Below are 21328 nucleotides of genomic sequence, written 5' to 3' on the forward strand. Positions count from 1 at the left end.
ATGTGTGATAGGATTTATATGAATATATACTAGTGTGATAAGAAATAAAAATTGGTATAAGTGGTATATATGTTTACCTAAGTTATATGATATTGATATAATGAATGATCTGAATATGTGATACATGAACATAAGATATTAAGTGAATAAACATAGATGATATATATGATGATATAAGAATAAGATATGAATCATATGATATGAGTTATATGAAAAATATATGTTAAACCATGCAAAGTGATATGAGTCATGTGATATATGAATATGAAATCATATAAGAAGTAACATGAACTACATGAAAAGAAGCTACGTGATTACATGTATATATGAACGATGTTATGAGTTTATATGAATATATGATATGAATGTGTATATGTGAAATAACATAAGTGACAATGCCCATGTTATGTGTAATAAGAGCTAGAGGTTTAGTTGGCATGCCAAGAGTCGAGGGTTTACCTATGTCCTTCGGGACATAGTGGTCCTTCGGGACACAGTGGTCCTTTGGGACACAGTGGTCCTTCAGGACAAATTCTACACTCCCCTAGTGGGAATTATACGAGCAGTGATGATAGCATAGTGTACAACCTCTATGTACTCGCGTATCTTTAGTTCTTAGTAATATACATGGGCCTAAAAAAGATATGCAAAGTGTTTGCATGATTGTATGTTATCAGGTTATTATTGTTTGTATTGAATCATGTTTGCACATGAATTAATAAAGAGATAATGATAAATATATGTTATGATTTGAAATATGTTATAGAAAGAATATGATGGTGTGTGTATAATGCTTGATTAAGAAGGTTAGGTATAAGAGTATGGGGTTAAAAGATAAGAATATTAATGATGATCTCTGTATATGTATTTATTTCTTGATATGTAATATGATATGATTTTATATAATGTGATGAAATGAAGTGAGTTTGTATAACATGATAGAATAAAGTATGCATGCATTGTTAAATGTTATAAAATACATTATATGTTTATTCGCCTCACTAAGTCATCGACTTAGCGTGTGAGTGTTTCACATGTAGGTTCCGGAAAGTGAGAAGAGAAGCTAAGAGGAGCAAGATAGGTCATCATCTCCCTTACAAAGTTCAGATCAGAAAAGAGATATTTTAGATGTATTTTGTTATTTTGAATATAGTTGGCATGTACTAATAGATTAAGTTGAATATGCTCTGATAGGTTTTGTAAAACCGAACGGTTTAATTTATGTAAAATAACGAATTTTATTTAATGAAAGTTTCGAATTTCATGATTTTTTTATAAGAGACAAGTTTTGAAAAGTCAATATGACACCTCAGACTCAGATCCATGTCAGATACGGGTTGGGTGGCTACATTTAATGGTATCAGAGCTTAGTTTAGCTGATTCTAGGCTTAAACCGAAGTCAAAGAAGTTTTAGAATGTGTACATGACAACTAAAAGTGGATAATTTCTTATCTGATAGTGTAAGGAGTATGTTGTCTTGCTAATAGAATAAGATTAGTATGATAAAGTAGAAATTGGTTATAAGAATTGTCGAAGTGAGTCGATAGATGATAAACTTGATGGTGTTAGTAATTCACATGCCCTGGCCAGACAGGATGAAGAATGGACACCTCAGGAAGTACCTTGTAAGATTAAAGATGGATTTCAGAAAGTTGAAATCATGTTAGAATAGTATTAGAGGATTTCTATTATGTTGAATTGGAAAAGTAATAAAGAGTAGTTTCATTATTTCATGGATAAGATAGAATATGGTGAACAAGTGTCACCATAAGAAAGTTAAAAGATCAAATGATGTAGTTAGAATTTGAAGAAGAGTTCAAGATATATCAGTGACAAGTTTATAAGATAAATGAAACCAGAGTTATGAATTTGAAACAAATGGATAGTATTGGGTATAAGTAAGAGTGTGAATCTGATATGGGTTTGCATCATAAATTGAAAAAGTTGGCGTTAGTTAACAAAGTTATGTGATGAGAATGAATATGGATTTGATAAGTTAAATAAGTTATTGATAGGTTAATTCTGATTGGAAAGAATGTATATGAATGGTTCGATGAAGGTTATGCTTTAGATTGGAAGAAGCAATGTTGACTAATATAGTTATAAGATTTGAAGAAAATATAAAGTTAAGTTAATCCAGTATGATGTGGATCTGGATGTGGTTGTGTATTCTGATCATATAGATATGATGTAGATAATGAAAAAAATATTTGTATGTTTAAAAGGGGGATTTAAGGAAGAAAAATACAAGTATAGAGATGGTGAAGAATGAGATTCTGTATAAGTGAAGTTAATGATTAAAGTTACGAAGATGCAATAAAGAGGGGTAATCTGAGACAAGTATAAGTGATATGAAAAGAGTATGAGAGTATGGACGAAAGATATGGTTTAGTTATGTTAGAAGAAGATTTTGATTATGAAAGGATAAATGGATAAGGAAAATAAAAAGATTGAGTTTAAAGGATTAAATATGACAAAGGTTATATGGAAGTGTAGATGATAAGTTTGATATAGAAGTAAGAAAAGTGTGCAAGGTGATGTGAAACGATTATTTGATTCCGTAAAGTATATGTTTAGTCACATTTGAAGAAGATTTAAGGTTGTGTTCTTGGTCAAATTATGATGGGATAAGAGTTTGGTTATTGTTATAAGGTAATTAGAGATGGATTTATGATGTTGAGTGATAAGAATGGATGTTAATGTCTACATGATGAGTGACATTATATGGATTTTAAAAAGGCCAAAGAAAAATGTAGAATCGAATGAGAGAAAAGACAGAAATGGATTGGGTTCTTTGGAAATTGAAGGCAAATCATTGATTATAAATTACGAAGGAATAAAGTAGAAAAAACAACATGAGAACATTAAAAGATATGTTCTTATCGGTGTGTGCAATGAAAATTTGAGGACAAATTTTCTTAAAAGGAGGGGAGATTTGTAAGATCCAAAAATCAGAGCTAGTGACTAAAATGTAAATATTGGGAATTTTGTGCTCAATTTCGAAAGTTAAAAGTTCAAGGATTTAATTGGAGAATTTTGATAATTGGATTCAATAGTAAAGTTTGAAAGTAATAAGGGTATTATAGTCTTTTCTAAAAAAATATTTTTATCTCTTTTTATGGGATATAAAAACGTGGGAAATAAGGGAAATGTATCTAGAGTTTTCTTCTTCTTATTCTTCCTTCATACGTGAAGCCAAAGCAAAAGATATTGAACATAACCTTGTTCCGGAACAATCAAATAATTAGAAACGATGAAGAGAAAGATAAAGTGCTAGAATTGATTCGAGTCAAGTAAGGCCAAGTGAGTGTATATTAGAAGTATATGATGTGTAATGGAAATAAGACTTGCGACAAGTCTATTTCCTATAGTATTATGCATGAATTCATGAACATGAGCATGTGTTTGTTATGAGTGTATAAGTTATATATTATTGTATGTGTAATAGGATTTGTATGAATATATACTAGTGTAATAAGAAAGAGAAACCGATATAAGTGATATATATGTTTACCTAAGTTATATGATATTGACATAATGAATGATCTGAATATGTGATATATGAACATAAGAGATTAAGTGAATAAACATAGATGATATATATGATGATATAAGAATAAGATATGAATCATATGATATGAGTTATATGGAAAATATATGTGAAACCATGCAAAGTGATATGAGCTATGTGATATGAATGTGTATATGTGAAATAGCATAAGTGGCAATGCCCATGTTATGTGTAATGAGAGCTAGAGGTATAGTTGGCATGCCAAGAGCCGAGGGTTTACCTATGTCCTTCGGGACATATGGACAATTTACCTATGTCCTTCGGGACATATGGACATGATTACCTATGGCCTTTGGGACATATGAATAGTGGTCCTTCGGGACATAGTGGTCTTTCGTGACAAATTTTTCCCCTAGTGGCAATTATACGAGTTGTGGTGACAACATAGTGCACAACCTCTATGTACTCATGTATCTTTAGTTCTCAGTAATATACATGGGTCTATAAAAGATATGCAAAGTGTTTGCATGATTGTATGTTATCAGGTTATTATTGTTTGTATTTAATCACGTTTGCACGTGAATTAATAAAGAGATAATGATAAATATATGTTATGATTTGAAATATGTTATAGAAAGAATATGATGGTGTGTGTATAGTGCTTGATTAAGAAGGTTAGGTATAAGAGTATGGGGTTCAAAGATAAGAATGTTAATGATGATCTCTATATATGTATTTATTTCTTGATATGTAATTCTATATGATTTTATATAATGTGATGAAATGAAGTAAGTTTGTATAGCACGATAAAATAAAGTATACATGTATTGTTAAATGTTATAAAATGCATTATATGTTTATTCGCTTCACTAAGTCATCGACTTTGCGTGTGAGTGTTTCAAATGTAGGTTTTGGAAAGCGAGAAGAGAAGCTAAGAGGAGCAAGACAGGTCAACATCTCCCTTACAAAGTTCAGATTAGAAAAGAGATATTTTAGATGTATTTTGTTAATTTGAATATAGTTGGCATGTACTAATAGATTGAGTTGAATATGCTCTGATAGGTTTTGTAAAACCAAACGGTTTAATTTATGTAAAATAATAAATTTTATTTAATGAAAGTTTTGATTTTCATGATTTTTTTATAAGAGACAGGTTTTAAAAAGTCAATGTGACATCTCAGACTCGGATCCAGGTCAGATATGGGTTTGGGTGTTATATTTATAGATTTAGCGTTTGATAAAAAATCAAAACCCCAAATCCCTATTTATAGCCCCAATTCCAATGGTTATAATGCAAAAATATGGTGGAAGTCGTCACCTTGAGCTTTCGAGTTCCAAGTGACCGTAGCAGATGTCTGTTACCCAACTGCTACAAAATAATTAGTTTTTTAAATTTGAAGGAACTAGTCACCTCGAGGTGACGAGTTCCCATTTTTTTAATTTATAATTTTAATTTTTTTCAATAATAAAAAATTAATGGACTCGTCACCTTGACGTGACGATTTCGCTTCAAAACAATAAATTAATGGCCCACGTGGAACCCACTTATCCGAGTCGATTAAAAATTCATACTTAAAGGAACTCGTCACCTCGAGGTAACAAGTTCACTTAACACTGTAGTAAATATCGTAGATCCCTAATAAAAAGTTGAGGATGTGTAAAGCCCTAATTTTTTATTCTAAACACACTATTAGGCCTGTTGAATTATGTTTCGGTATAACAAATTTAAAGGCAAAATGTTTTTGGACTTGAATTGAATTTATTCAAAGTTTTAAAAAGGTTTCAAAAATAATTCAAAGTCCATTAAATTCGAATTTGAGCAAAAATGCTAAAGGGTGTCAAAGTGTATCCATGCACCCCTGCAGTGTATCCATGTACCTGCCACTAGTGTATCGATGCACAATGTAGTGCATCCATGCACTTTATTTCGAATGCAATTAGTACATCGATGCATCATGATGTCCATCGATACATCCTGTTGTGCATCGATGCATCCTGCTGTGCATCCATGCACGAAGGCTGCAACGGCTAGTAACGGCTAGTTTATTTGAATTTAATGAAGGGTTATCGATGAACCTTGAGTGCACCTATGCACCATGTTATGGGCAACCTTTTTGAGTAGAAAAATCATCCCCAAACGGCTCCAAAACATTCCTAACGGTTATATACGACATCAAACACATTCCAAGCTATAAATACAAGCTAAGGACACTTGAAGAAGTAAGAGAACAACCATCCAAGCAATCAAACACAAGAGAAGAGTTTTTCATTCTTATTTCATCTTTCTCTTGTAAATATTTTGTTCTTGTGAGCATAATTCTTGTAAACACATACCTTAGAGAGGTTTTCTTGTTTACATTTCTTATCCTTTTGTAAAGAGGAAAGGTTCTAGCTAATCCCGTGTAAAAGCTAGGGAAAGGTTATAGTTTAGCCTGGAAAACTAGGGGGTTTGTAAGGTTACTCTTTATCCTCAAAAGAAAGAATAAATTAGTGAATTTATTGGAAAATCCTTGGTGAGGAGCTATGGTAGTGGACATAGACTTTGGTTGAGAAAGTCGAACCACTATAAATCACTGTGTAATTCTCTATCTTTCAATCTCCTTACTCCCTAAACATAAAACCGTTCTGACCCCTCTTTACAAACTGTTCCGGTTGTCGATTCGAGCTTCCAAAAATCCCAACAATTGATATCAGAGCCTAAATCGTTAAAAAGGTTTAACCACCTTAAGACGATCCTCGAAGAAGTTCTACCAATTTCCGACTCAACCGACAAAGAAATGACTTTTTCCTTCTGTGCTTATTATCTTGAAGAATATCCCATTATGGATTCACAACCGGTCAACAAGCCACCCTTCTTCAATGGAGCAAATTATGCACATTGGAAGAATAAGATGATGTACTTTATTCAATCCTACAATCTAGGAGCTTGGAACCCAATCATGGACGGTTACTCCTCTCCACCTGGCAAGTACAACGATTGGAGTAGAGAAGTGCAGAAAAATTTCCAGCTTAACTCTAAGGCTATACATATTCTATTATGTGCTTTAGGTCCAAATGAATATGGAAGAATCTCATCTTGTTCCAGTGCCAAAGAGATTTGGGATAAGCTCTAAGTCACTCATGAAGGAACCGACGAAGTGAGGGAATCAAAGAAAAGTCTTCTCAACCATAACTACGAGAACTTCAAGATGAAACTCGATGAAGACATCAAAGCTATGGCAGATAGATTTTCTGTGATTGTCAATAGTCTAAAGGGATATGGAGAAGTAATACCTAATGAGAAGCTTGTGAGGAAGATGATCTACTCTCTTCCAAAGGAGTGGCAATCGAAGAAGATGACCATTATCGAAGCAAGAAACTTGAAGTCTCTCACTCTCGATGAGCTAATTGGTTCCCTTCTCACTCATGAGATGATGGTGAAGGAAGATTAAGAAAGAGAAGAGAAGAAAAACAAGAAGAAGAATGAGGTAGGCATTGCCTTCAAATCCACCAATGAAAGCTATCAAGATTCAAGTGATGAGGTGGATGAAGACGATGATGAACAAGAAGAATAGATGGTCAAGCTCTTGAAGGAACTCAAGAGAGTCATGATTTCCAAGGAAGTGAAACATGAATCAACCAAGAAGAAGAGTCCCCCGATATGTTTCAATTGTCAAAGAAAGGGGCATGTCAAGTATGAACGTCCTCTTCTAAATAAAAAGGGGAAGAAGACATTTGTTTCATCTTGGAGTGATGAAGATGATTCCAATGATGAAGACGTAGTAGTCAACATATGCCTCATGACCACTCAAGAAGAATTCGAGGTATCTTCTAACTCAAATGAATTTAATTCATTTACTTTTGATGAGTTACAAGATGCTTATAATAGGTTGTATTTGGGATTTGAGTCCATGAATTCCAAATATACAAAATTAATTTTAAAACTCAAAATTAAAGATAATTTGATTTTGAAAGCAAAAGTTGATTTTGAATATCAAAATGAAATTTTGAAAAATAATTTAGAGTTTTCAAAAATCAAAATAAATGATTTAGAAAAAGAAAATTTTGAGTTAGGAGTTAAGCTTGAAGGCTTCACAAAAGAAAAAAGAATTAATTTTTAAAAATAACCTATTATGTTTACAAATGGAAAAATGCCCACATTGTCATTTTTATGGTCATTTGAAACATACTTGTCCTTTAAAGAAAGGAAAACATTTTAAAATTAGATAAGTATGGGTTCCTAAGGGAACAAGGGGCATTGAAACTAACGTCCAAGGATCCAAAGCAATTTGGATACCAAAATCGAAATGAATGTCTCTTGTAGGTGTGTGGGAGCAATGGTGATGAAGATGATGATATTCAAGATGCTCTAGCCACATATGAAAAGGAATGGGTAACCTCTAAGCTTAATGTTTTTAATTTTAGTTATTTGGTTGCTCATAGTATTTATGCATGCATGAGTTTTGATTTTAAATGATTATGCATTGTTTTTAATCTCATGTATGTTTAAAAAAAATGGTTATGATGAACATTTTAAATTTTTAATATTTTTATATTTGTAGTTCATCATAATAAAATTTTGGTCAAAATTGGTTTTAATGCAAATGATATCTCTCTAACAATTGTTATCAATTTTTCAAAAATTTTGATTTTACAAATTTTGTTGGAATTCCTAGAATCAAGGAACAATATCTTTTTTCTTAATTCTAGGAGTTTGCCTTATGAAAATAGTCAACTAATCTAATTCCCTGATCTTAGGAATTATTTCCTAACTTAGAGTAGTTCTTCCTTATAAATTGTAATTTATGTTTAGAGCAATAAAGTAAGAATTTCATTTCTTCTCACATTTGTTCATGGCATCAGAGTTGTAGGACTCATTCGATCCTATTCTGCTCTTCCTCTAGAAATTGTTCTTACGTTGTTTTCTTCCTATGGCAGAACAACCAGAAAATCTTTTCGAATCTAAATCCTCAGCCCTTGTATCATCTAACACTTCATCCTCTATAAAAAATACCTTTGATGTCCGCCTAACCAAATCTCAACTCGAATCTCTACACAAGATACTTGAAACACCTACTGCTCATGGATCCTTGGCTATTCAAGGTACTGCTTTTAATATTACTTTGAATTCAACTAATCAATCCGCTTGGATCCTGGATTCAGGTGCCTCCGACCACATGACAGGTAACTCATCCCTGTTTTATAGCTACATCCCCTGTCACAATCAATCTCGTATCTGAATAGCTGATGGTTCATACTCGCCTGTTGCTGGGACTGGGGCAGTTCAACTCACTGAAAAACTCTCTCTTGACAAAGTTTTACATGTTCCAAGTTTATCCTGTAATTTACTATTAGTTAGTAAACTAATTGAGGATAATGATGCTCTTGTTGAATTTTCTGCTCGTGGTTGTGTTGTACAGGAACAGAAATCGGGGAAGATGATTGGCACTGCTAAAGTTGATGATGGACTCTACATATGGAATAAAGACAATAAGAAAGGAAGTTTGGCGTTATCTACTTCTCATGAGGACACAATTATGATGTGGCACCAAAGGCTAGGACACCCAAACTTCTTGTACATGAAGTATGTATTTCCACTGTTATTTCGAAATAAAAATCCAAATTCCCTAAAGTGTGTCTCAAAACATACTCCTGTTCCTTATACATTAAAACTTTATATCCAATCCAAACCTTTCTCCTTAATACACAATGATCTATGGGGGGCTAGCTGAGTGAAAAATATTACAAGGGCTAGATGGTTTATAACATTTATTGATGACCATACTAGAGTTTGTTGGGTTTATCTCCTCAAAGAAAAGTCTGAAACACCCAAAGTATTCCAAAATTTTCATTCAATGATTATAACCCAATTCAATTCCACCATACAAACGCTCCGCACCGATAATGGAAGAGAGTACTTCAACTCAATTTTAAGTCCTTACCTTACAGAACAAGACATCATACACCAAAGCTCCTATCCAGACACACCACAACAAAATGGAATTTCGAAAAAGAAAAATCGGCACCTATTAAATGTTGTTCGAGCCCTAATGTTTACCAAAAATACCCCAAAATACCTATGGGGAGAGGTTGTTCTAACTTCATGCTACCTAATTAATTAAATGCCATCCAAAGTCCTTAAATTTCAAACACCTCTAAATACCCTTAAAAAAGCTTTCCCTCTTTTCCATATTCCTACCTTACCGGTTAAATTATTCGGGTATTAAGCCTTTGTCCATAACCATCAACCCAACCTATCTAAACTTAACTCTCGTGCTCATACTTGTGTTTTTGTTGGCTACTCCCTTACGCAAAAAAGGGTTCAAATATTACTCACCTACTTTTCATCATACATTTGTTTCCCGAGATGTAACTTTCTTTGAAACAGAACCATATTTTTCAGCAACTCATCTTCAGGGGGAGATTCTCAATGAAGATGATAATCTCAATACCCTTCTTATTACTCCACCACCCGATCCTAATCTACCATAAAATTTTCATACAAATGACATCCTCATAGTCCCCTCACAACAGCCACCTAATGACATCCTCATAGTCCCCTCACAGCAGCCACCTAATGACATCCTCATAGTCCCCTCACAGCAGCCCTCTTCCTAGCAGCACAATGATGATCCTAGTCTGCAGAAACAGTAACAGCTTGCTCCTAAAACTCAGCAACTCTGTTCTCCTAAACTCTGGGTTTATTCAAGGCGTCATTACTCTCCTGAAACTGACATAGCAATGCCAAATTCATCTACAACCGTGGACTGTTCTACAACTGAGGTAACCCCTGATTCTACATCTATTGATCTTCCAATTGCTATTCGAAAAGGTGTAAAGGCCTGCACCCAACACAATATCTCTCGGTTTGTGTCTTATGGAAATCTATCCAAGTCATACAAAAACTTTGTGACAAATATTGACCATATAAAAACTCTAATGGATGTGAAGGAAGCTCTTGAATCACCCGAATGGAAACATACTGTAATGGAAGAAATGAATGCTCTAAAAAACAATGGAACATGGGAAATCTCAGATCTGCCTGAAGGGAAAAAAACAGTAGGCTGCAAATGGATTTTCACCACCAAATTCAAAACTGATGGAACTATTAAGAGGCACAAGGCTCGACTTGTGGCAAAGGGATTTACTTAGACATATGGGCTCGACTATGATGAGACCTTTGAACCTATTGCCAAACTTAATACTATTCAGGTTCTTCTATCACTTGCTGCAAATCTCTATTGGCCTTTGACTCAGTTGGATGTCAAAAACGCCTTCATAAATGGTGAATTGGCCGAGGAAGTGTATATGGACTTTCCACCATGATTCGAAGAAGAAAAAGGTCAGGTATTCAGGTTAAAGAAATCACTATATGGGTTGAAACAGTCCCCAAGAGCTTGGTTTAGTCGATTTGCCAAGGCTATGGCCAGCAGGGCATATACCCAAGGACAAGTTGACCATACCATGTTCTACAAACATTCAAAGCAATGTAAATTCTCCATCCTTATAGTCTATGTTGACGATATCATTCTAACAGGAGATGATTCGAATGAAATCAGATGCCTAAAAGAGTTCCTTAGCATTAAATTTGAGCTTAAGGATTTGGGAAATCTAAAATACTTCCTTGGAATGGAAGTAGCAAGGTCTCGAACAGGTATCTCCATCTATCAACGAAAATATGTTCTAGATTTACTGAAGGATACTGTCATGTTAGGTTGCAGACCTGCAGAGACCCCGATGGAATTCAATTTGAAACTTGGAAATAATAAAGATGGAGAGGAAGTAGACAGGGGGAGATATCAACGACTTGTGGGAAAACTTATCTATATCCCACACTCGTCCTGACATTGCTTTCAGTGTGAGTGTTATCAGTCAGTATATGCATAACCCAAGGGAGAAACATCTAGAGGATGTCCATAGGGTGTTGATATACTTGAAGGGAACCCCGGGTAAGGGTCTATACTTCAAGAAAACAAATAACTGATATGTAGACATCTATACATATGCTGATTGGGCAGGTTTGGTGAATGATAGAAGGTCTACAAGTGGTTACTGCAGTTACGTGTGGGGTAACCTTGTGATATGGAGAAGTAAAAAACAATCTGTTGTAGCCCGCAATTGTGCTGAAGCTGAATATCGAGCTGTTTCACATGGTATATGCGAGGGAATTTGGATACAACGACTAATGAGGGAATTAAAAATGCCTCACACCATACCTATGAAACTGTACTGTGACAATCAAGCAGTATTGAGCATAACATACAATCCGGTTCACCATGATCGTACCAAACATGTAGAAATAGATCGCCATTTTATCAAAGAAAAGATCAAATCAGGGGAAGTATGCATAACCTACCTACCAACTAAACAACAAATTGCAGACTTGTTTACCAAGAGCCTAAACAATAACATGTTTGAAGATCTCACTAGCAAGCTGGGTTTGATGAACATCTATACACCAGCTTGAGGGGGGGTGTTGGAATTCCTAGAATCAAGGAACAATATCTTTTTTCTTAATTGTAGGAGTTTGCCTTATGTAAATAGTCAACTAATTTAATTCCCTGATCTTAGGAATTATTTACTAACTTAGAGAATTTATTCCTTATAAATTGTAATTTACGTTTAGAGCATTAAAGTAAGAATTTCATTTCTTCTCACATTTGCTCAAATTTTAATTTTTTTGACCTAAATTTAAATGTTTATGCATGTGATTTAAATGAAAATGATATCTCTCTAACAATTGGTATCAAAATTTTCAAATGCATAACATTTTTGGAAAACTTTATGCATATGCACTTAATTTCAATAATTAAAATTGCATAAAGTATTTAAGACTTGGATATATTGAATTTCATGTTCTACTAACATGTTTGTTATTCTTTGTTGAAATTCAATTTTGTTTAAGTGTCATGATCCTAAAAGCTTAATTTTGTTTGGAATGCATTTAGTGATGAGGAGCTTTGATTTTTCAAATGATTTTTAAAATTTCAAATTTACTACTTACTCTCCAAAGTTATTTTGAACTTCAAAGATTGAATTATTTTTTATATAACAAAAAGGGGGAGAAGTTTTGGTTTGAAAAATTCAATTTCTTAATGAAAAAGTGGGAGCTTAACATTTTCATATATTTTCAAACAATTGGTAACAATTGATATCATTTTGTTAACAATTGGTATTTTTTCATTAAACATTTTATTAAGGGGGAGTTTTGCCAAAAATAATTTTTCAAGTATTTTGTTATATCAAAAAGGGGGAGATTGTTAAATTATGTTTCGATATAACAAATTTAAAGGCAAAATGTTTTTGGACATGAATTGAATTTATTCAAAGTTTTGAAAAGGTTTCAAAAATAATTCAAAGTCCATTAAATTCGGATTTGAGCAAAAATGCTAAAGGGTGTCAAAGGGCATCCATGCACCCCTACAGTGCATCCATGAACATGCCACTAGTGCATCGATGCACCATGTAGTGCATCCATGAACTCCATTTCGAATGCAATTAGTGCATCGATGCATCCTGCTATGCATCGATGCATCCTGTTGTGCATCGATGCATCCTGCTGTGCATCCATGCACCAAGGCTGTAACGACTAGTTTATTTGAATTTAATGAAGGGGTATCGATACATCTTGATAGTGCACCGATGCACCATGTTATGGGCAGCCTTTTTTAGTAGAAAAATCATCCCTAAACGGCGCCAAAACATCTCCAATGGTTATATACGACATTAAACACATTCCAAGCTATAAATACAAGATAATGACACTTGAAGAAGTAAGAGAACAACCATCCAAGCAATCAAACACAAGAGAAGAGTTTTTCATTCTTATTTCATCTTTCTCTTTTAAATATTTTGTTCTTGTGAGCTTAATTCTTGTAAACACCTACCTTAGAGAGGTTTTCTTGTTTACATTTCTTATCCTTTTGTAAAAGGGAAAGGTTATAGCTAATCCTGTGTAAAAGCTAGGGAAAGGTTATAGTTTAGCCCGGAAAAACTAGGGGGTTTGTAAGGTTACTCTTTATCCTCAAAAGAAAGAACAAATTAGTGAATTTGTTGGAAAATCCTTGGTGAGGAGCTAAAGTAGTGGATGTAGACTTTGGTTGAGAAAGTCGAACCACTATAAATCGATGTGCAATTCTCTATCTTTCAATCTCCTTACTCCCTAAACATAAAACTATTCCGACCCCTCTTTGCAAACTGTTCCGGTTGTCGATTCGAGCTTTCAAAAATCCCAACAAGGCCAAAAAAGCCTAATACATATACCACAGCCAACTAGCTCGCATGAGCTTCAGGTTGAACAAAGCTAATACGTTGAAGAGTCATTCTCTTTAGAAAGTAGCAAATTAGCAATAAGTAGTTCCAATTTTCTTTGGACTCTAATAAAAATATGATAAATCAAAACTAATTATTGATATATAATTGAATATACTTTTATATATTTTAAAATATAGTTAATATAAAATTTAAAATAAAATAAATTTAAACAATTATTACTCAAATAAATTTTGTTTATTGTGTGTAAATGAACAGAACGATTGATGAATTGTTCGTGATTCATTCGTATAATGTTTGTTCATGTTTGTTTAATTAACTAATAAAAACGAGTATGAACAAAATTTTTATACTCATTTAATAAACAAACATGAATATAGGTGTGTTCAATTCGTTTATATTCATGAACAAGCTTGTTTATCGACTCATTTATAAGCTCATTTATCCGATTATCATTTTCTTTCCTTTTTTATATTTTAAATATCAGTGAATGTATTGGTTAAATTGAACACAAAGTAGACTTTAAAGTTCAAACTATGAAGCAGACTTTAAAGTTCAAACTATGAAGCTTAAGGAGCTTAACAACTAATCATTATTGCAAAACCGTTCTTTAACGGCGTTTTGAGAGTAAACACCACTCACTTTAAACATATAGCGGCGTTTACATTCCAAACGCCACAAAATGGTAACGTTAGCGGCATTTCTTTGACAAAAGCTGCAATAGAGTAGTACTTTAGTTGTATTTTTATACAAACGCCACAATAGGTCCATCTATAGTGGTGTTTTTCAATAAACGCCGCAACAGATTAGTACTATAGCGGTGTTTTATACAAACGCCATAATAGTTTCACCTATAGTGTCATTTTTTTTCAATAAATGTCGTAACAGATTAGAACTTTAGCGGCGTTTTTATACAAATGTCATAATAGGGTTCACCTATAGTGGTTTTTTCTCACGAATGCCGCAACAGTGTAGTGCTTTAGCGGTGTTTTTCCAACAAACATCATAACATAGTTGTATATTTTTTTAAAAGAATAACGTATAAATTTTAATATTAATAATATTAAAATATCTAAAAATTTAATATATTATTTTCAGAGTTGCATGTGAATTTTTCGAGTAAAATATCAAGTAGCTCACTTCAGCTCGTTAAAAATTTGAGTCAAAGAGTTGAATTTGTTCAATTCAAAAATTGAATCTGCGATCTATTTCTTTACCACCAAAATCACTCGATAAAATTAACTCTTTTTATTAACTTGTCACCTTATCAAATTAACTAGAATTAAGGTTTATGTGATCAAAATATAATGAGTTAATAATGTAAATGTTAAAATGTTCAAGCGACTTTTCATCGCTATCTCGTACAACTCTCTTCCCTCTTTAAATTTAGTGTTCTTCTAGTTCAAATCCCTACTTTTTACTTGGTTAATTTTAAAATTTTAGTTGTTGTTAGGGGTTTTTTGTTACATATTCTTTTGGACGATTTCTTTTATGTTGATTTCCTTAAGTTATTTTAATGCAATTAAGGGCGTTTTTAGCGGTGTTTCCAAAGAAAACACTACGACATTTTTACATTTAGCGGCGTTTATATTAAAAACGCCACTAAATGGTAACATTAATGGTGTTTTCCAACAAACGCCGCTAAAGATAAATACTTCAGTGGCTTTATAAGAAAATGCCGCAAAAAACATGTACTTTACCCATTTTTTAGAAAACGCAGCTATTAAATGATAAATGGTGGTGTTTGTGTTTACAAACGCCGTAATATTTGATAATGTTAATCGTGTGAATCCTTTTCCCTTTTTCCATCTGTTCCCACAATCCCCTTTTCCTCTTTCTCATCTCCGTCGGAATAGCCAAATATCCATGCAAAACTAGTACTGCTTGTCACCGGTCGAAGCTGTCGAGGCCTCTAACGTGTCGCCATCAACGCTTGACTATTTGATTTGAGGTGTGAATAGTATCTGTTATTCACTTATGAAAGCGTTTTTTTCTCTCCATTTGCATGTTTCCCCCTTTTTCTTCATTTTTTATGCTCATATCATATCAACTCTCCACTTATGAAAGCCTTTTTTCTCGCCATTTATATTCGTTTCTATCATTTCGCCCAGCTTCATTTTCTCCCCCACCCCAAACAAAATCTAAAAGACTTCCATGATTGATTTTATATAAATTTCAAATTTTGAAATTTTATTTTAATAGTAATCAAATATGTAGTGTTAGATATGGAACAACTACCCATTTAGATTTGAAAGTGAGGTGGGTAGCTTCGATATAGAATAATTATCCCATTCAGATTTGAGGTAGCTTCGATTAAGGAGGCTGAGAATATGTTGAATTTGGGGGGGGGGGAATTAGGGATTAAAATTATAGACAATAAAAGGAAAGTAGTGAGGGAAGATTACTATACATGGAATAATGGTGCGTTGAGGGTGTTAGAGGGTCATGACAGAATCGAAGGAGTCTAGTATCGTGATTTTTAAATTTTCAGAATTAGTAGGATGTTTTATTGAAAGGACCTGATAGTAAAAAGTGTAATAGAGAAGCAGAATTTCTTCAAATAATTTTTTAAGAACCGTGACTTGGAGGGGGAAGGGATCAATTGACCTTACTATTGGTGTGAGGTAAATGTTACAATTAGATTTATTTAGAGCTTGGTGGTAAATTTATAAATTTGGTATTGATGAAGGGTTGGTTGCTAATGAAGAGGGTTGCTTCAGTGTGTTATGAATTCGTGAGAGGGTGTAATATTCTGTTGGTTGGTTTAGTTTATTTGTTGTCTTATTTTGCATTGTAGTAAAAAGTGTAATAGAGAAGCAGAATTTCTTCAAAGATTTTTTAAGAACCGTGACTTGGAGGGGGAAGGGATCAATTGACCTTACTGTTGGTGTGAGGTAAATGTTGCAATTAGATTTATTTAGAGCTTGGTGGTAAATTTATAAATTTGGTGTTGATGAAGGGGTTGGTTGCTAATGAAGAGCGTCGCTTCAGTTTGTTATGAATTCGTGAGAGGGTGTAATATTATGTTGGTTGGTTTAGTTTATTTGTTGTCTTATTTTGTATTGTTGGTTTTTTACTCAAGTCGTTGAGTGGTGTGCATGTTTTCTTTGCAATTAGGGAAGGCTTAGTGTTGTTGGTTTAGGGTTTAATGTTACTCTACTTTGATTTATGATTTTCAAATTGAGCAAAGAGAAGGTGTGATCTTATCAAATCAAGAGAAGTTGGTTAAGGTTTGGTGGTAGTCATTCGGTCTTATTTTTCTTGATTTCTCGTTTGGTTGTAGTGATTGTCTCACCAAATAAAACCCATCATGGAAGCTTACCAAAACCAAAACCAAAACAGGTGGCCTCACAAGATTGACAAACCACCCTCTTGGGCGGTTCTCAAAGGCCTTTTCTTTGGTAAACAGAGACGACGACAACAACAAGAAGAGCAAGAGCCATTACAGCAGCAGAAGAAGACGATGAAGAAGCAAAAGAAACAGGCATGAAATGCAAGAAATTGAGGTGTTCAGGTTCCATATGTAGCAACACAAAGGTCATTCAGAGGCCTGAAGTAGCTTCCCCTGAAGTTCACAAGAAAGGGCATCATTCGCTACAACCAATGATGCTTCTACCAGATCCATGAAAGCTCCTCTGCGTGAACTCAACGGACTGCCTGTTTCTTCCTCTAATTCTTCAGTGCTTTCAGTATCCTCAGCCGCACCAGCCTCCTCAGTCGGCGGTCCTTTTGGAGGAACGCCGTTTAGGAGATTATCCGGCTGTTATGAGTGCAAAATGGTGGTTGATCCTCTCCTCGGAATATCCAAAGACCCCTCCTTTAGGGGCACCATTTGTTCCTGCCCTGAATGTGGTGAGATTTTCTTGAAAGCTGAAAACTTGGAGCTTCATCAAGCTGTTAGCCATGCAGGTAAAACTTACTCCCCTGAAAACCCTGATTTAGCACTAGAAAAACACTTAAAGCTCATCTTTTGTGTATGATCAAACAGTATCTGAACTGGGTCATGAGGACACAAGCAAGAACATAGTGGAAATCATATTCCAGTCAAGCTGGTTGAAGAAACAAACACCCATCTGCCAAATCGATCGCATCCTTAAGGTCCATAACACCCCCAAAACCATCTCCAGGTTCGAAGAATACCGTGATTCCATCAAATCCAAAGCCACCAAGCTCCCCAAGAAGCACCCACGTTGCATAGCCGACGGTAACGAGCTCCTAAGGTTTCACTGCACCACTTTCGCATGTTCACTCGGCGTCAGCGGTTCCACCAACTTGTGCAACGCGATTCCAAAGTTCAATGTCTGTAGCATTATAAAGAATGGGTTCAAGGTGGCTCAAGAAACCAATGGAGAAGGAATCTTAACAACAGCAACCAGTGGCAAAGCTCATGATAAGGCAACTGGGGTTGAAGATGAGGGTTGTGAGAAGAGGGCAATGCTCGTTTGTAGAGTGATTGCTGGGAAAGTGAAGAAGAACATGGACGGTAACATGGAGGATTGCGACTCGGTTGCCGGTGATGTTGGGGTCTACTCCGATTTGTATGAGCTGTTTGTGTTTAATCTTAGGGCTATTTTGCCTTGTTTTGTTGTTATCTATAGAGGATTTTAGAATTTTGCATGTTTAAATGTAATGTTTAATACCAACAGGTGGAATTTTTTTTATTTGCACATGGAAAAATTCTATAACGCATTGGATGAATTAATGCTGACTGAACTTGAAATTGTTTGAAATATCTTATTTTTAAATCCAAATGAAAAAAATATGTAATCAGACAGTTTTTTAATTCCAATCATCGAAGAAGCTAAAAGAATTTTTAGTGAACAGAGAATTATGTGAGCAAGTGGCATTGTTTTTGTCACATCAATGTCCGGATTCCCATTCCATTTGCTAACGCCAAACGAAGTACAATTGGGAATTTGGAATAAAACTCTTCTCCATAGATCTGGAACACTGAACAGAGCCTGACCTGACATGTCTGGTCTCTTGATCAGGTTGTTCAAGCCACCGTGAATAATACAAAACATAAAATAAAACCCCCAGACAAATTTTGGGTTTTTATTGCTGCATATAAGAAGACATTACTGAAGATGCTTCTGATTTGCGGTTTGTCTCCACAACTTCTGTTAAATCCTTGATTCAAAATCACCCTGAGTGCAGAAAACAACCCTCTTTCCCATCTTCCCCTTCCGTACAGCGAGGTACTTTTTGTGTTATATTAGAGATGACAGTGCAAAAACAATAATTAAAATAATTTTTTAATGGTATTTTTTACCTCCAAAAAAAATTAACTCAAAATTTTAATTAGAATATTTTGTGTTTATTATCACCCTCAAAAAATAGTATTGCATGCATGAATGGTCAAAACTAACTACGGATTTGGCGCCAAAGAAAGAGGCGTAAAGTACTGGCTCTCATGGCATATATGCATGCTTTGTGTAGCTTTTGTTCAGGCTTTTTCATCAGTTGTACAGTGAAGGAGAAGAGTAAAAAGGAAACAATACCACGTCACAGATGCTTGAAGCTCAAGCCCCATTTCATCATGCACTCTACATATGATGATTCATGTATTTACATGTCATGTTCATGTTATGTAATCGTACTATGTTTAATATTATTACATTTTACATGTGAAAAAATAAAATAAAAACGATTGAGAGGAAAAGAAAGCAACGCGACATGAGAGGAAAAGGAAAGAAGGGCAGTGAAGGCAGCAAGCAACAAGGCAAAACAAAGAGAAAGGAGAACTTTGGCAGTTGGTGGAACCCAGCCACATGTCTCGGCTCGTGTCTGTTGGGTCAGGGTCAATGGTTGGACCAGCATTTTACCTACTGGGATGGGATGGGACTATCTAATCTTTTTTCAGCAAACTCAAGCTTTTCATTTTATTACTAAAATGGAACTGTACTGGTTTTCATTTTATTCCTTTCATTATAATACATTGGACATTCATGCCAAACTTCCACCTTATTTAGTAAGATTAGTGCATAATTCATATGCTTATCAAATATACACATGAGACCAGGGAACATTATTTATCGAATTTAGTATTATGGTACCAAGAAATTAACATTAGACTTGACTATCCAAAATGATAAAACATATACACTATATAGTTTCATAACTAATAATTTAAAAATAACGATATTATCCTAATTTTAATAAAAATATTACTATTAATTAATAAGTTATTATCTATAATAAGTTTTTGCTTCAAACGCTATATTTTAACTTTTCTCTGTCATCCATACACAAAATGAAAAGCTAATCCATATCCATTCATATTTAAGAGAAGCCAGTCAAACACCCCAAACGGATAAACCACCAAAACATTCAAACCGTCAGATCCAATCCAGCCCATCTTCTCTACCCTCCGATCATTATCCAACAACACATGAAAAAGGCCCGCCCCTCGTTATTATAGACGCACTCAAAAAACCACAACAAAATAAAGAAGAGAGAAGGCCCCGGAGGAGAAACTTCTTTAGCCATTTTCTAGAATCTTCTCGAAGGCGATGGCTGAGACGACCACCACCGAGAGATCCACTGGCACAGTCAAATGGTTCAGTGCCCAGAAGTGTTTCGGTTTCATTGCTCCGGACGGCGGAGGCGACGACCTTTTCGTCCACCAAACCTCTATTCTTTCCGAAGGCTTTCGTACACTCTCTGATAATCAACCCGTTGAGTTCTCCGTTGATATCGGCGAAGATGGCCGAGCAAAGGCAGTTGAAGTAACACCTATGTCCCGATCTCGTCGCCCTCCCCGTGGTGGTCGTGGCGGTGGAAGAGGAGAACATTTTGGCGGCAGAGGTAGGGGTGGTGGTGGAGGTTACAGGAGAGGAGGTTATGGTGGCGACGGCGACGGCGGAGGTAGTGGCGCATGTTATAATTGTGGGAGGACGGGACATTTAGCGAGGGATTGTTATCAAGGTGGTGGAAGATCGAGATACCGAGGTGGCCGTGGAGACGATGGTGGAAGTAGAGGATACGGCAGCGGCAATGGTGATGGCCGAGGAGCTGGGGGACGATGTTTTAGCTGTGGAGATGAAGGCCATTTTGCAAGGGATTGCCCTAACAAATGATTGCCAAAACGATTCCTATATATTTTGTGAGTACGAGTGTTTCTTTCATGGTGTGTTGCAAAGGGGTTTACGAGCAAAAGGAGAAATCCAAAAATTATTTATTTTTCCGATTATAATTTCTTTACCCACTTTTCCCCCCGATCCCGAGTGATCTGGTAACGTTGTATAATGTGCTATTATTGTTGTTATTCTCTTATTTTTATTATCGATTATTGTTCTTTTGATCCCTAATTCTTATTCTTGCACTTATTGGATAAAGTACTCGGATGGTCTTGATTATAGGGCAATGATTTGTTCAACCTCTAAATTACAAAATAGTCCCCTATAAAGAGTTATTTTATTGAATTTTTCGATTATAAAAAATTACAAAATAATCATTTGACTATTCATGTATTCTAAGTTCATATTTTTTCGTTAAAAATTGTATTGTAGTTTGAGTTGGACACTACTAATTAGGATATGACAATCTTTTGAGATTTCGAAACTA

General features: G+C 34.7%; 1 protein-coding gene and 1 pseudogene across 1 annotated transcript; both read left to right on the forward strand.

The window, feature by feature from the left end:
• The first annotated feature begins 10912 nt into the window (after window positions 1–10912).
• On the forward strand, window positions 10913–18370 carry LOC120154326 (annotated as a pseudogene).
• A 1851-nt stretch (window positions 18371–20221) lies between these two features.
• LOC120154323 (cold shock protein 2-like) lies at window positions 20222–21039 on the forward strand. Its single transcript, XM_039166113.1, has one exon. The coding sequence runs from the start codon at window positions 20275–20277 to the stop codon at window positions 20839–20841; it is 567 nt and encodes a 188-aa protein (XP_039022044.1). The 5' UTR covers window positions 20222–20274; the 3' UTR covers window positions 20842–21039.
• The last annotated feature ends 289 nt before the right edge of the window (window positions 21040–21328 follow it).

The sequence above is a fragment of the Hibiscus syriacus genome, unplaced genomic scaffold (assembly GCF_006381635.1).
Source record: "Hibiscus syriacus cultivar Baekdansim isolate YM2019G1 unplaced genomic scaffold, ASM638163v2 tig00111128_pilon, whole genome shotgun sequence".
NCBI lineage: Eukaryota > Viridiplantae > Streptophyta > Magnoliopsida > Malvales > Malvaceae > Hibiscus > Hibiscus syriacus.

Bases quoted from the DNA above. Each gene is read 5' to 3' on its own strand.
- LOC120154323 (XM_039166113.1), top strand. From the start codon at position 20,275: ATGGCTGAGACGACCACCACCGAGAGATCCACTGGCACAGTCAAATGG.